General features: G+C 35.9%; 1 protein-coding gene across 1 annotated transcript; it reads right to left on the reverse strand.

Annotated features, from left to right (window-relative positions):
* Nucleotides 1-508: 508 nt before the first annotated feature.
* LOC144433192 (scm-like with four MBT domains protein 1) lies at nt 509-12,908 on the reverse strand. Its single transcript, XM_078121504.1, has 18 exons — nt 12,422-12,908; nt 11,912-12,091; nt 11,152-11,243; nt 10,295-10,547; nt 9,847-9,935; nt 8,810-9,050; nt 8,029-8,132; nt 7,362-7,611; nt 7,144-7,226; nt 6,325-6,559; nt 5,790-5,832; nt 5,536-5,630; nt 4,917-5,166; nt 3,776-3,951; nt 3,084-3,484; nt 2,566-2,760; nt 2,116-2,238; nt 509-649 (listed from the first exon to the last, which is right to left on the reverse strand). The coding sequence occupies exons 1-18, from the start codon at nt 12,906-12,908 to the stop codon at nt 509-511; spliced, it is 3,438 nt and encodes a 1,145-aa protein (XP_077977630.1).
* Between the last annotated feature and the right edge of the window lie 4,145 nt (nt 12,909-17,053).

Below are 17,053 nucleotides of genomic sequence, written 5' to 3' on the forward strand. Positions count from 1 at the left end.
TACAAGGCTAGACATGGTATTATATAATATTCACAATCTTGTTTACTTTTGTTCAGTTTGTCCCAGTTTAGGGCTATTAAATTGTTCAATACATGGCTGACAGTTATGGTCCTTTCCTTGCATGTATAGTACTTGTCTTTGAACACACCTAACTGTGTGTGTATTAAAGTGGCGTACCCACTGAAATATAAAGTATGTACATTCCAGTTTTCCAGGGGTGAAAGATTTTGAGTTGTGTGATTTGATCACTTCTCGCAGCAAACTGTTCATAGAAAGCAATCTTGACTCTCTCTATGTGATGACATAATTTGATGGCAGGTCCTGGCTGTAATTCCATCACTTAGCAAACTGTTCGTAGAAAGCAATCTTGACTATCTCTATGTGATGGCATAGTTTGATGGCAGGTCCTGGCTTTAATTCCATCACTTGGCAAACTGTTCGTAGAAAGCAATTTTGACTCTCTCTATGTGATGGCATAGTTTGATGGCAGGTCCTAGCTTTAATTCCATCACTTAGCAAACTGTTCATAGAAAGCAATCTTGACTCTTTCTATGTGATGACATAATTTGATGGCCGGTCCTAGCTTTAATTCCATGCATTCTTGTACTGTGGGTAGTGTAAGTAGGAGAAGAGCCTGGCCATCTATCTCCTATGAAAATAGAAAAAAAACACGATTTTCTGCAATGATTAGTAAAACTGTAACAATACACCAAGACTTTATCATTACAATCCCACATGATGAAACACCATGTTAATGCACTGCCATGAATCATTCAAAATAGTGTCAATGGCACTGCAGCCCAACTGTACAGTTTGGGCAATGATCGATAATTTTATTTTTTTGAGGGTTTAATTAGTGGGACATTATTCAGTTTTGGCAAGTTGATTCATTGTTATCTTTACTTAATGTATTGATGCTTGGCTGTTGCTATATGTATGTCCATGGTTGCTATGCAATTTGTGATTATTTTGAATGTTCATTCACTTGACTTCACTTCATAATTGGCATCTCAACAAAAGGCCCTGGCATTTGGCTGTTGCTATAGGTATGTGCATGGTTGCTGTGCAAGTTGTGAATTTTTTTTTAAATGTTCATTCACTTGACTTTACTTTGAAGTCATCATTGGCATCTCAACAAAAGACTCTGACAGTTGGCTGTAGCTATGGGCAAAGGTATGTTTATATATGGAAGGTTTATTCAATTTCCAGTTAGCCATCATTATTTTTGCAATACAAAACAATAATTTTACTTTGCTATGGCCGTGGACTTAGTTGCTAGGCAGAATGAATCTATTTTTCAGATGTGTATCCTACGTGCCTTGAAAATTTCTTGACAGCAGGGACACAAAAAAAGGAAGTAACAGGGTGTGTGAAAGGAGGAGGAGCTGACTAGAAATCTGACAGATCTACATTTGGTTGCATATGATATTTACACAAGAGCTCAACGCAACACCAGTCAATTGTATCAGATGCCTAAGAATGTGATATGTCATAAAAACTTATTGTCTTGCCATATTTGGGCACTATAACAACTCTTATTGTCTTGCCATATTTGGGCACTATAACAACTCTTATTGTCTTGCCATATTTGGGCACTATAACAACTCTTATTGTCTTGCCATATTTGGGCACTATAACAACTCTTATTGTCTTGCCATATTTGGGCACTATAACAACTCTTATTGTCTTGCCATATTTGGGCACTATAACAACTCTTATTGTCTTGCCATATTTGGGCACTATAACAACTCTTATTGTCTTGCCATATTTGGGCACTATAACAACTCTTATTGTCTTGCCATACTTGGGCACTATAACAACTCTTATTGTCTTCCCATATTTGGGCACTATAACAACTCTTATTGTCTTGCCATATTTGGGCACTATAAGGCATTCTAACAACTCTTACTGCTATGTATCAACTACTTCCCTAGGCTTTCTGTCTCATGGAAGAATTTCTACACAACATCTCTCAGGGTCAATAACAAACATCTTGTAGTGCCTCGTGGCAAGGCAATAAGTGACAAAATATTGCCTACTTGGTTGGTGTACACTGTTAAGTAGGCCAGACTTGACTAGACAAGTCCATAACTGACTTTAAGCCATCATACATACCTGTTCTTTGAAAATCTTGGCTAAAGGTGCACAGTCAGTAGTCTTGATAAAGTCTACAACTTGTGATACCGGCCAATGGAGTGGATTACTTTCAAAGAGTAAAATTTCTTCTGAACTTTTGTCCTGAAAGGTCAAAATATATAATTATGTTTTCAAAATTTCAACACACTTGATACTCTTTGCCACTGGCTAACACACATGGGGTTTAAATGTAATATTACATAGGTAATGTTCATGTAGTGTCATTTACGTGCAGCTATTGGCTTGATTTTGATATTTGACCAGCTGGTCATACTCAACTCAATGTAATATACCCTTCGTGCTCATCCACTGGGGATAATACTAGCTCCTTTGCACACAAATCACATGTGTTTACTATACTTATTTACTCATTAAATTGTCATATCGCTGGCTAATTCCATCTAAGAGCAGCTGTAAAGGATGACTCACCCTGCTTTCTGTTGTGCGTTTCTTTGATGTTGAAGAACCATCACCACTTGCATGATGGTGATGGTGTTGATGAGGTTGTCTGTGATGATGGTGGTGGTGATGATAGTGGTGGTGATGTGAAGAACCACTAGCTAGTGCTCCATATCTGGTGATCATCTTCTTGCCTCGTTCTCTGTCAGGTAGTATTTTGGGAATCTACAACAAAATAAAACACACAAATTTATTATTGTTGGAAAAATTATGACATTCTGCTAACTTTCAAATTTGTGGAAATATTCATTAAAATGACCCTGACCTTGACATAACCCTACCTTATTTATTGACAATAACACTATATGTAGCACAACTGAATATACTTTAAAGTAATTTTTTTTTTAACAAGACCTAAGTTTGCTATCTTTATCCAAAAATAACACTTCTATATACAAATTACACACAAGAACCATGATCAAATCATCTTGCATTCATCTTTTAGATTCCAGCAATGCTTTAGCCCTTGTCATTATCAGTGGTCTTACCTTTGCTCTTTTAGCTGATTCCAGCAATGCTTTCGCCCTTGTCATTATAAGTGGTCTTTTCATTCCGACTTTAATTTCCAGTTTTCTTTCCTTCTTGTGTTTTTTCCTTTTCACTACTTTCTCCTCCTCTGCTATCTCCTCCCCTTCTTCATCTTCTTCTCCTTCTCCTTCTCCATTCTCAATATCATCATCATCATCTTCCTCCTCCTCCTCATCATCATCTTCGTCATTTCCTTTTCTTTCTCCAGCTTCTTCATTAGAGGATGTTCTTTTCTTTCTGTGCACAAATGGTTTCCTCCTTTTCCTGCGTTTTCCAGGTTTCCTGGGTCCATGTTCTAGGTTACTGTGACCACCTGGAGGGCGTCCTATCCTGCTTCTCTTTTTCTTACCATAGTAGTGTGCTAAGATATAAAAGTGAAGATTCTGTGTTTATATTTATCTCATATTTTCTTCACAGACTTCACAATTCTCTCTTTCAAATTTATATAGGCAATCATTATACATTTATTACAAACCTAAAGTGAACTTGACTCTATGTTCTTACTTTGTTCACAGTCATTATATATATTACTACAGTAGCTATAGCAACTGATGTCAGGAACTTGAGTCTATGTTCTTACTTTGTTCACAGTCATTATATATTACTACAGTAGCTACAGCAACTGATCTGAGGAACTTGACATTGTACTTACTATATTTAGTTTTGGTGAGCATAGAGCAATTCTCAGGACAGTTGTCTTCAATCTGTCTCAGTGCCACCAAATTTGGACAGCATTCTAGTTTAATACACATATCCCTACAGAATTTATCTACTTCATCAGCAGCTTTGCAGATTTCAACCATTGCTCTGTAACTCTTGCCTTTGTACCTGAAAAAGACAAATAATGTCAGGAATTGTCATACAAAGGACACAAAACTTGTATTTTCATCAGTAAGTTTTATATTTTTAACATTTATCCTAATCACCACTCATGTGTTATTTTGCCATAGGTGCCGTCATTTGCTCATTTGCATGTTGATGTGGGCATGGCTCTTGTTCACTTGACTAGCAATCTGATCTCAGTTGTGATCTTTGAAATATGCATTGATAATTTGCTGTTGCTATGGGTATGGCTCTTGTTGCTAGGCATAATATGTCCATTGTTTGGTCACGTATATACCCTTCCTGGTTACATCTTTGCTAAAGGCTGCCATACTAATGGGTGAGGTCAGGGTTACTATCAACTGTTATGCCCATGTGTCTTGAACTACATTTTCAGGTGGACACCTCTAGATACATCCCTACTAAATTTTAGCCCCATCTGCCTGGCAGTTATGAGTTTAAATTTTTGACTATGACAAATCACATTTGATCACTCATTTGCATATCAATGAGATAATCTTGTGTTCAATAATTCTCACATCAGACACCCCTATAACCACCTTAACAAATTTCAGTTCAGAGTTTCACCAAATATTGCATCTTTTTTAGACCTTATTTGTGTATGGGACCATATATACATGCACAATTCTTCATCTCATGATCACTAAAACATACCCACCAATGTTCAGATCAAACTGATTGTGCTAAAAACTAGTTTTATGGGCTTCAGTTTACAAACTTTAAATGGCTGACATAATGACATTCTATCTCCATCTGTTCCAATCTACTGTAACTTAGAATAGTGTCAAATTTATTGTGTAAACATATAATATCTTCTTCAATATTCTTTCATTTATTCGATGACGCACCCCCCCCCCCCCCCCCCCCCCGAAGTTTGTATCATTGTAACCCAAAATTATGAACTTTTAACAGAGTTGAAGATTTGACAAAAGTAGCTATTAACCACTCACTTTGCTTTCATAACTTGTAAATGTCCATTCATTCCGGCAGTCTCTTCATGTTCCACTTGTAATTCACGTAGTACTCTGGGTGGTTTGTAGGCTGCGTTGATAAGAAGTGAGATCACTTCCTTTAGCACCAAAGTCACAATACCGGGACCAACTGCCCTCGGTAGTTCTGCAATGCGTCCTTTATTGAGATAAGGTCCAGAGAAACACTTGTGATTGAAGTAAATCTTTGGACTCCAGTGAGATGCTTTACCTGTTAGAACAAGGAAAATGAACATTTATTTGGAATACTTATCTGAGATCTAATAGAATCCAACACCTCAGTGGGTTGAGATGGAATATCTCACACGAGTTGGGGAATAAAATTTCCCTAACGAGTGTGAGACATTCTATCTTAAACAAATTAGTGTGGGATTATATTTCTCATGTCCTCTTTGTTCTGGCAAAAATAAAATTTAACTTGCACATTGCTTCAGACTCTGGGATCAAATTGATCGAACACTGCTTGTCTCACACTCTCAGCTTGCAGGGACATGAGAAAATAGTTAAATATTCTCTTTTTTAAATTATACCCAAAATGATACAAAGACTAACAATAATTGGCAGAAAGTGAGGGTCCTACCTTCTTCCCCTGATTCATCTCCTCTTGGTGGACCTTCCCTCATCTTTTGATACAAGTCTCTTCCAGGACTGAGAGGTGTAGATTTACTGGAAACTCTGTCAAAACACAAAAATTATACTTAAATTTGTTTGTACATGTTACTGTTAAGTGAAAGGTAATGATTTTGCCAAGCTTCCCATATCTCCCCAAGTGTAAAGGGCAAAAGTAAAGTGCATGCTATAAAGACAGTTAAAATACAAATTGTGTGTACTCACTGTTTTTCTGGCCACACAACTGCAACCTTTTTAGTCTTCTTCACTGTAATATAAGAAAAAAATTCAATGAATTTGTTCTCTAATTTCTTTCCCATGTGAAATGCTTATCAAACATGAATTGTTCTCTCGGGTTAGTCACCAGAGGGCACTGTTCATTGAGGAAATAGTGATTTGGGATGTTATTATTCTTGACATTTAGGGATGCTCTTCTGGTACATGGTAGGAGAGGGGTACAAGTTTACATGATATTAATACTAAATTGTGATAGGAAGGTGTTAGTCACAGAAAAATATTCCAAATTTTGAATTTTTGTCTCAAAGTCTTAAGTTAAGTGTACATACGAAAATACTAATGTTTGAAATGTATGTGCTGTATAAGGATTTGTCAGGTTTGAGGTCATTATTGTTCATACATGTGTTATCATAAGCAATGAAGTGGAAAAGGGGTTACTTATAACATAGCCTGTACTTATCAAAATATAATCAAACACTTTCACAGAGGGCGATGTTCAAAGTAACAACATTATAAGACCTACCTAGCAACTTCTTGGGTTGTTTCAGAGGATAGCCAGTAGATTCACACCATCCAACAGGGAACATGTCATGTGATTCTACATCCACAATGTGATTGGGTAATTTCCATCCATCAAAGTGCAACCACATGTGCCTGTCAATTATCTTTGTAACTGTGGCAACACAGATCTGACTAGCATTGAATGGATTGATTGCTTCTAGTTTCATACCTCTTTGGAATTCATGATCAGGTGATACCTACAAAGAAAATTTTAACTATTTAGGCATGCACTTTGATTTACTAATTTGCAAATATGTAACTGTTTGTAATGCAACACTTTTAAATCTAGGTATAGAGGCAAAAGTTTGTCCATGAAGTCTTCATTGAAGAGAAACACCCCCCCCCCCCCTTTTTTTTTTATTTTGTGACTAATACATGAAATGGATATTTTTGGTTCTAATTTTTGACTCAGACAGTAATGGTCAATGTCCAATATAAGGACACCACTAAATTCTTTCTGTGCCATCACATACGGGTCCATGTTTATTTTAACAGAATAGTGGCTCATCTTATGATAGCAAATTTCAGTAGTATAAAGCACTCAAGTATTTCTATAAGTTGTCTACTTAGTAGATAGAGAGACAGATGGACAGATGCATAATAGTTTAGCACCCACTTTAGATTATGATTAACATTTAGGTGCAAAACAGTTCTTTGTCAGAGCTATAGAAAAAATTGGTCCAGAACAAAACAATGATCCCATGTAATACTTATGATTTCACTGATAACACTAATGTGAGAGCCTGGGATTAAACTATAACCTAAGTCTGGATATACTTACTGTCCTGAAAAACGGCTTAGGGGCAGCAACTGAATTGCAGTGTTTGAGGTACTCATTCCAATCAAAACGTGTACAATCATAGCCTGAAAAATTAGATTAGAGTAAATGGCAAATAATGAGTTTAATATGTAATAACATATAATTTTTATTCACATGTCATTTTTATATTATTTGTACTCAAATGAAAGTAATCAATCTGATGAGTTTCTAGTACTTACCATTGGGTACTGTTATTTGTACTCCATAATATCGACACCAATCCATGGGAAATAAACCACCACAGCCTCCATAACATAGAAACTGTACTGGTGTCTTGTCTGCACTCAGGTCATCAATCTCAACCAGGAAGTAGAAAGCATTGAACACTTTCACAACTGTTGCAGGACAAATCTGTGATGGAGCTTTGGGATTGATAGCTTCTAACTTCATACCAACACGGAACATGTGCTCTTTCAATACTTGTTGATTCTGAATCAAGAACAAAATATGTGACACTTAGAAAGAAATTTTGCAAGTTCCAATTGTTGACTTTTTGCATCTTTATTTTTCTCGCATTATGTATATGTGAACAAAGTTGAATGTTAGCTGTGGACAAAATATACACATCATCAAAAGGGAAATACTGTGTTTCTACACACATCCGGGGTACAGCCACCTGAGCAGCATGTATGTGACCTCCTATATGATGTTGTAAAGTGAGGCCACTGTTGATGGCAATGCAAACAATGACTAGGATAATGCTAATTTGATATAATTCTATAGTGACAATGAAGATCATACAACAACTGGATAAAATAACAAGAGAGAAACCTGAGTGTCTTATTTAAATTTGGTGATGGCAATCTCACAAGTGGGTGTCTGTGTGGCAGACATCCTGTAACTTACCCTGAAGAAAGCTTTTGGTAAAGGCATTTTGTTAGCAGCACAAACAACTTTTTGATGTATATAGGTCCATTCTACAGTTGAAAATGGTGCCCCCAACATCAACACTGTGAAAAGTAAAGAACATAGAGATTATAACTCATAAACAATTGATAATGCAAACCACAGTGCACTGTACTGTAACTACAAAACAGGAAATATATAGTGTAATCGTAACCATTGTGAAGCTATGTTGAAGATGTCTAGATAAATAGCACTTCCGCATTCTAGGCCAAGTTGATATTCTCGGTGTCAACAGTGTAATTTACATATGCTGTTAATAGTGACATGATAATATTGGGTCACTGTTGTCCTACCCATAATAGGCAATGATGTAATGATATTATCTCATTAAATATTAAGTTATTCAGGTGGGCAATGGCACACATTTGATTTCGTTTCTATTTTGCTACCAAATGTAATTAGAGCATACACATACAATTGTATGCAAATAGGGTGGCCCACGATGAATGTGGATTTTTTTAACCTCCAACACTACCGTCAATGTGGAGAGGTGAACAAGGAAAACAGATAATTTTGGGCTAGCTACTTTTTAGACAGAGATAGCAATAATGATGATGATGTTGAATAATTTTATGGGTGTTAGGAAGTCAACTTCAACTCTCTGGATTTTACTGAAAGCCTACTTTAAAACTTTAAAACACTGATGCAATGTAATATTCCATAACTGGTTGATACACTCTTAGTGTCTTTTCTAGGAACACAACATAACACTATGGATTACCTGTAAGTGGCTTAAGTACGTATCCCTTTTCTTGAGCCCAGCCTACAGGATGGATTCTATGAGATTGGTAAAACAGCCAAAAGTCGTAAGCATCTGTTGTAGCTCCCTCCCACCTTAGTAACAATCTACCACCATAATTCTCTTTAATTACAGCAACCCATACTTCAAGGGGGTTCAAAGGATGTGTAACTTCCACTTTCATGCCAGGTTTGATTTGATCTGCAGGAGCTCGACCTGCATCCTGCAAGAAATTGAAAAACAAACATTTTTAATACATATTTTGAAAGTTTTAAATTACAATGTGATTAGTTTTAGATCATTAATATGGATTGATCTGTCACGTGACCATAACTATGAAATAATAAACTTTATTGAGCATCACTAAAGTGATGTCATTTAGACCTTTTTACCTTAAACCAACACATCTGTACATCTTTTAGGACACTTATTTTCTGCTTTTAACCGTACTTGGAGCAAAATTATACATACAGATGATGCTGACAATTACTGGTAATGGTTTGTAAGTCTTTAGCTAAGTTCACTGCAATTGTTGCGGTAAACAATGCCTATATCCTTTGTATCTCAAAGTGATCTGATCAATCTGTAACCACGTATTTCCCTAAATGAACAGACATGGTTTTCTGCTTTTCCATATGTTCAAACTAGGTTGCATCTTTGAGATACATTTATTTGAGCTACTTTTGAAATTATTTAAAACCTTCAAATTGTACTTGTAACATAGAGATTTCCTTTTTTAGTTTTAGACTTGAACTTGTTTTATCAAAGTCAAGCTCATATACTGGGGTGTCAGGAATTTATGGTATTGGTAGAGAGAGAGAGTAACTACCCTCCTACTTAGTGATGATGCCTTTACTTCACAAAAAGTCATTGTACAATCTTGTACAATATTTTCCATTTGTCTAATGATCACAAGTTCTGAAAATATCAACTGGTATGAACATGTACTTTGTGTACTTTATGCTAAAATTTAAATCATTATATTCATTTTAAAATTAAAAGTTCACAAAATGACTTACCCCTTCCAGTAGAAATACTGGAGCTGTAATTGCACCTGTGAGGTCCTGCACTAAGAATTCACTCCAGTTATCACATTTATCTCTGATGGCTGTTGAAATGAGAACAAGACCAGGTATTACAATTTAGTCTACATTAATCTGAAAAAACTTTGAAACAAAAATGGTCAAAATGATCTCTATGGTACTCAAGGAGTCAATATACCAAACTTAGTTTAACATAAAGTGCAAAGATAGCTTGATAAACAATTCACTGAAAAGTGTGATGTTACTTCTATCATTACATTATAAACGTGTGTGTGTGTGTGTGTGTGTGTGTGTGTGTGTGTGTGTGTGTGTGTGTGTGTATGTGTGTGTGTGTGTGTGTGTGTGTGTGTGTGTGTGTGTGTGTGTGTGTGTGTGTGTGTGTGTGTGTGTGTGTGTGTGTGAGCGAGTGCTGCACTATACTTACATTCTGGAGGAGCTAGTTGCTGACTATGTTGGGCACACCATCCTATGGGGTGTAGATCTCCTGATGTGACATCACACCAGAAATCAGCAATCCTGTCACTTTCATATCCATCATATCTCATTAGTAACAGCTGCCCACACGTGGCAATGACTGTGGCTACCCAGTATGTCTTCACATGACCTGTGGGTATATTCCGATTGACCACTTCTAGCTTCATTCCGGGCACAAAAGGGCTTTCTAGACTTGATTCAACCTATTGGTAGGTGTGGAAGATGGTGTTACATTTGAGTACATACAGGTTTTCAGTTTTACAATTCACTCTGCAATTACATTTTCTTCCCTTTAAATTGTTGAAAACATTAGTGAAGCAGCCCAACAACTATGTCTCACAAACATAAGTTTAGGTCCTTTGCAATAAATCTTTCAAATATTCATTATTGTTCTGGGGCAATGTTTTCTTTTCTTCCTATTTGTAAAGACAATTCAACTTGATATAGTGTAGTGAACACTTAACATTGAAAACTGCTAACAAGTAATAAGCTATGGTCCAGCAAGTCTTAGTCAATAACATAGTCCTTAATCATAAAGTTTCAACTTACTAATTCATATGCTAAATTAAATTTAACAAATATCACCTCTATTTGGTTAAACTGTCATGAAGGTCACAGAACAAAGTGATGTGCATATTGAAGTACAATATCTGTCAGTTGTGCCAGGTTTGGTCGACACAGGTCCATGCATGTCAGACTCAGAGGTGTACATGAACACTGAACATTTTGGGTCATTTGACCTTTGACACAGAGGTCACCATCTATAGTTTAATATACCTGATACATAAAGACAAACTGATGACTTACATGTTTAAATGATGAATTTGGTACAGCCATTGCACCAGTTATTTCCAAGTACTCTTCCCATGTAAATTCTGCAGGTTCCTCTGCCGTAACATCTGTGTGAAATGTCACAAAAAATTGCTTTGTATTACAACTGACTATATTTACTTGTTGTTAGCGAAGTATTCAAAATATTCATATTTCAAGTTTATTTTGTGTTTCAAAGATTTGTATTACATGTGCTGTGCTAGAACTGAACACTTGGTGCTGAATAAATGACTCGCCATCATATTAAACAACTTTGTACAGCAGTGAAGTGCATTTCAAAGACTAGCTTTGTTTTAGAACAAAATAAAATTATTCAGAGATTTGTAAAAAGGAAATGAAGACCTGAACTTATGAACTTTTGTTGGTAGAGAAGGTGATAATAGTATGATTTAAAATAATGCTTGCACAGTTCCTTGTACCACTGAAATGAAAAGGTGTATGAGAAAAGATTTCATATGTACATGCACACAGCAGTAGTAGTATATCAGGCTATGATTGGGTTTTGTCAGTGACTATTGGTGCCAAGGCACATTTTAGTAAATAGTAAATCATACGTAACTTTTTATCATAAAACAAAAATGAAGACAAACAAATTTCAGACCAAGTCCCTTTGTATACTTCTACAAGAGATTATTTACTGGTTATTGTTTAGTGTGTTTGCATACATGGTACATTCTAGGAAATAATGAAGAGAGATACAAACTGTCATACTTCATTTAACAAATTCAATTCTTACCATTCTCAGCTTCCTCAGTTTGTGGTTTGACCTCAGGTTTCTTTTTCTCTAAAGGTGCTTGTGGATACAACAAATTTTTCATTATTGCTAAATCAATTGAGGAGATGGGTTCCCTTTCTACTTCTTCAGGTAAGTCTTGTATTACTTCCTCTTTGGACTCACTGGGAACATCGGGACTGGCTGTTGAAACCACAGGTTCTGGTTGAGGCAATTGCTGTTGCTGTGACGGCTGCTGTGGTGGTTGTTGTTGTTGTTGTTGTTGTTGTGGTGGTGGTGGTGGTGGTGGTGGTAGTGGTTGTGGTGGTGGCTGTTGAGATTCTTGGCTTGGCTGCTGTACCTGTACCTGTAGTTGTGGCTGCACTTGTGGTATTGGTGACAGAAGCTGTGCTTGAGGTTGACAAATTTGTTGTGGCTGTGGCTGTTGTTGTTGTTGTTGTTGTTGTTGTTGTTGTTGTTGTTGTGGCGGTTGCTGCACTTGTATCTGCTGTTGCTGATGCTGTGGTAACAAACTTTGAAGCTGTTGCTTGCTAGGTAACTGAAGCTGTACTTGAATTGGTTGAGGTTGCAGTTGTGGCAATGTGTGTATCTTCTGTGCTGGCAAAGCTGATTGTTTCACAATAGTTCCAGGCTGACCTACTGGCTGCAGTTGCATTGTTGGAGCAATGGTAACAACCTGGGCTTGCGTCACTGCAGTGCCACTCACACTAGCTCTGAGCAATGCCTGCTGCAACTGTTGGGCAATGACAGGTTTTATCATCTGCGCGGGAACAGCAGTACTTGGTAAACTCTGTGGTGCTTGTACTGTTGTCTGAGTCTGTTGTCCTGGTTGAACAGCTGTGGCAGCGGCACTAGCAGGCTGTTGTATGATTTGAGTCTGTACACCACTTGGTTGATGCACGATAGTAGTTTGAATTAGTGGCTGTGACATAGTTGTTCCTGCTTGCACAAATATAGGCTGGCCACTTGTACTCTGTATAATTTGGGGATTAGACTTCATAACAGCAGCTTGCTGAACTATAGGAGATGGTACAAGTGTTTTTTGTCCCGTACTTGTCTGAATCAACTGTTGAACTTGTTGTTGTGGTACACTGTGTAGTATTCTAGATTGTGGTATTGCCTTTTGTATTGTCACCTGCTGTCCTCCAACAGTTGTTTTAAGAAGTTGTGACTGCTGAGCCACACTAGCCTGCACAACTTGAGTTGCTGGTACAGCTTGCATCATTGCCTTTTGTAAAATCTGAGGGGCTGAAGTCTGTATGGTCTGGTGAGGCACTGTTATGTTTGGGGGTGCAATAGGCCTCTGTGGTCTTGGAACACCAACCTGTGCAAGGATTTGTGCTGGAGCACCACTGGCACTTGCCTGTACGACAGTTTGGGGTTGTGTTATTAATGTTGCTCTCTGAGCTGGTGATGTCAACAATGTTGGACGTGGTTGACCACCGGCAATAGAAACTATTGGTTGTGAGAATGTCTGTGCTCCTACTAGGGAAACTAGTGGCTGGATCTGCAGCTGTCGTGGCAATGTAAAAGTTGCAACTCCTGGTGCTGCAACTGCCACTGCTGCAGTGGTACTAGTTCCAATTGCTGTTGTAGCTGTTGCAGGAACAGCCTGAATCGGTATTTGTGAGACTGGCAAAGCTTGAGTTGTGGTTTGGAAGAGATTTTGAACTGATGCTGTAGTGAAGATAGGGCCTGGAGACTTGGCTTGTGCTAGACTCTGAATTTGTACTGTGGGAGCAGTGTGAATGGGACTTCTAGCCAGTGTCACTTGTACTGGACTCCGTGGAGCTGCTTGTAAGGGACTGTGAGGTATGGCATTGATAGATATTGGCTGGGCTGGTACTATCACTGGTGCTGGTGATGTTGATGGCAGAAGTGGTGACTTCACTTGACATTTGACTGTAAATAAAGAAAACATGTACTTGGTAAATGATACACACATGGCAAGTGCTGTTGTAAGAAAACTCCTGGGATCCAATAAACTTTACAATGTACATGTAATAATATTACAATGCATTTCATTGCTAGTTACGATGTACATAGTATTACATAGATAATCAATTAGATCAAACAGACTTGCACATAGATTTAACTGACAAAAATAAAGTTAATGTACTCCTTCTTTTGAAGATTCTTTTGACTTTGAAAATCCCTTATGGTACAAAGACATAGTCATCAGGTAAAATATGGAACTTGCTTTTTATACAGTTTGCATTGAAAATCAATTTTCAAAATGAAATTTAGCCAATTAATCGATGATTCAGTGATTCAAGTCAAGGGAAACTTTCAAAACAAGACTGCTAAATAAACAGTAGTATTACAAATCACATACAAATACTCGTGATATGTTCAACAATTCCATGGATTGTATGCTCCCCGGGAGTTGAGGAAGACTAAAAAGGGCTGTTGTGCCGTTCTGATCCGAGCCAGGGGTAATAATTGTAAAGCACTTTGAGCACGGAGTGGGAAAGCGCTATATAAGAACCCAACATTATTACAAAGATGCATGTGGTTCTGCTTATAATAATAAATTCAAGAACATGTGTCAGCATCAACAACAATGATAACTTTATTTTATCTATCTAAATAATCAACAACATCTGCCCAACAATATCTTGCAACTTTACTCCTTTTTAATACTCGCCTCATAATGTAAATAAATGAAATGCATAATGCTAAGTTTGAACGACTGACAAACTCCACTATAGAAACATACACGTACAGGATAGGGATCAGTGAGAATTGTCATCTCATAACTTTATACATAAAGTTAGTAGCACAGATGCACATATGCTTTTACTGAAGCATATTAAAGAGCAATAATTTATAACTCAAGTAGTTGCTGGATATGTATGGTATTGTTGATGAAAGAAAGTAACACTCTGAATGGTTATTTATATAGTGTGCATTGCAAATTTGGAAAAGACACGCAGTAATGGGATTTTGATGCTAAATTTTATTAAGAGTCAAAGCCAAGCAGATTTCTGACAAAAGCTATTCACTTCAGTTTACAAAATAGGGGATTTGGCACTTAGTCTCAAACATTCCTGATTATGGAAACAATAATGTAGGGAATTCTTCAAATAACAAAGATTTGTTAAAACTTTTTTAATACTAAAGATACACAAGAAATGACACTACTGTTGATGTTTATAAGCAAGACAGGACTAAGAGTTAACAGCACAGATAATCTGAAATTATTAAAACTGTGAATACTACAATTAAATAAATTGAAATATCTTCACGTAATGTATCAATCTGCTTGCACTCTGTTAGAAATTAAACAGTACACCTAAAAGCACCTAAGCTATGATGGGTGATATTCAATAAACAATAATGCAAGTAATATTCCATAAAGAATAATGCAAAATTATTTGATATACGGGATATTTAATAAACAATAACACAAGATGATATGATATAATAAGTAATATTCAATAAACAATAATGCAATATTTTATGCTATAAGTAATATTCAATAAACAAGAGTGCAAGATTATATATGATAGGTAGTATTCAATAAACAATAATGTAAGATATGATATGCTATGATAGGTAATATTCAATAAAGAATAATGCTAGATTATATGATATGCTATGACAAGTGATATTTCATAAACAATAATGCAAAATGATATGATATGATAGCCTACGATAGGTGATATTTAATAAATATAATGCAAGATTATATGATATATTATATTGGTGATATTTTAATAAAGAATAACAAGATTATATGCTATGATTTATAAGTAATTGAAACAATGCAACATTATATATGATAGGTAATATTCAATAAAGAATAATGCAAGATATGATATGATATGATAGGTGATATTCAATAACAATAATGCAAGATTATATATGATAGGTGATATTTAATAACGAATAATACAAGATATGATATGCTATGATAGGTGATATTCAATAAAGAATAATACAAGATTATATATGATAGGTGACATTCAATAAACAATAATGTAAGATATGATATGCTATGATAGGTGATATTCAATAAAGAATAATGCAAGATTATATATGATAGGTGATATTTAATAAACAATAATGCAAGATATGATATGCTATAAGTGATAACCAATAAACAATAATGCAATAAGTGGAATTGTAGTCAGACATGATAAATTATGATGACTACTTGTATCTAGCACTGGACTAGACAAACAGTGTGATCTGCCCACCAGTTATGAAATATTAGCTGAAATAAATCACATCAAAAAGAATATGCTACGTTGTTGTGAATAATTTCATCTTTATGAATATTTTATGGCAAACCTTTATTGAGATGCAGTTTGTACTGTGCAAGCAAGACAGACATTTTGTGATATCTGCTATTAGTCAGTTGGTAAATACATTTTCTATAAAGTACACCGTTGACATAATTAACATTTGCATTCTTTCACATTATCATTAAAAAAACATCACTGACAAACAGTTTTATTTAAAAATACATATGACATAAAATCACAACATTTGTAAAGTATTAATGAGTTAATAATACTGTTATCAACGAATCTAAAAATTGATCAACCCTGATAATTCACATAGTGTGTCTATTTATTTTGTACCTGCAATAATGTCATCCACTGCAACCAATGTATAACAAAGCGTCCATAGGTATACTTACTCGTAATTGAATTTAGTGAAAGTTAGAACACTTTGGATACATGTGTTAGTGTCTACAGTAACCACTATGGTGAATTCTCCATACAACTTAAAACCTGTTGGTCACTTTAGAAACCTAAATATTTCATTTGCAACAGCGAAGCACCTAATCCATACTTTATGAGTGATGTATTGTTGATAAATTTATAAGAAGGCCTACACTGCACTGAGAATGACAGTTTGACTTAACTGGTTCTCTTTTGATATGACTTAAATATACAAAACAATGACCATAAAAAATATTTGTTTTATTAATTATTCTACAAACAGATAATTCACCTAGTTTTCAACTTACAATGATATATTTGCAAACAGCACTGATAAACTGAATCTGCTGTGTAAACATGGCGATTTCAAATCATCAAATTCTTTTAAAGCAAAGGTTTCAATCCCAAGTACTGGCATTAGTGTTATCATATCAGTGGCTATAAGGATTAAACAGAAGTATTCTTTTGTTCT

This window comes from Glandiceps talaboti, chromosome 1, assembly GCF_964340395.1.
Source record: "Glandiceps talaboti chromosome 1, keGlaTala1.1, whole genome shotgun sequence".
NCBI lineage: Eukaryota > Metazoa > Hemichordata > Enteropneusta > Spengelidae > Glandiceps > Glandiceps talaboti.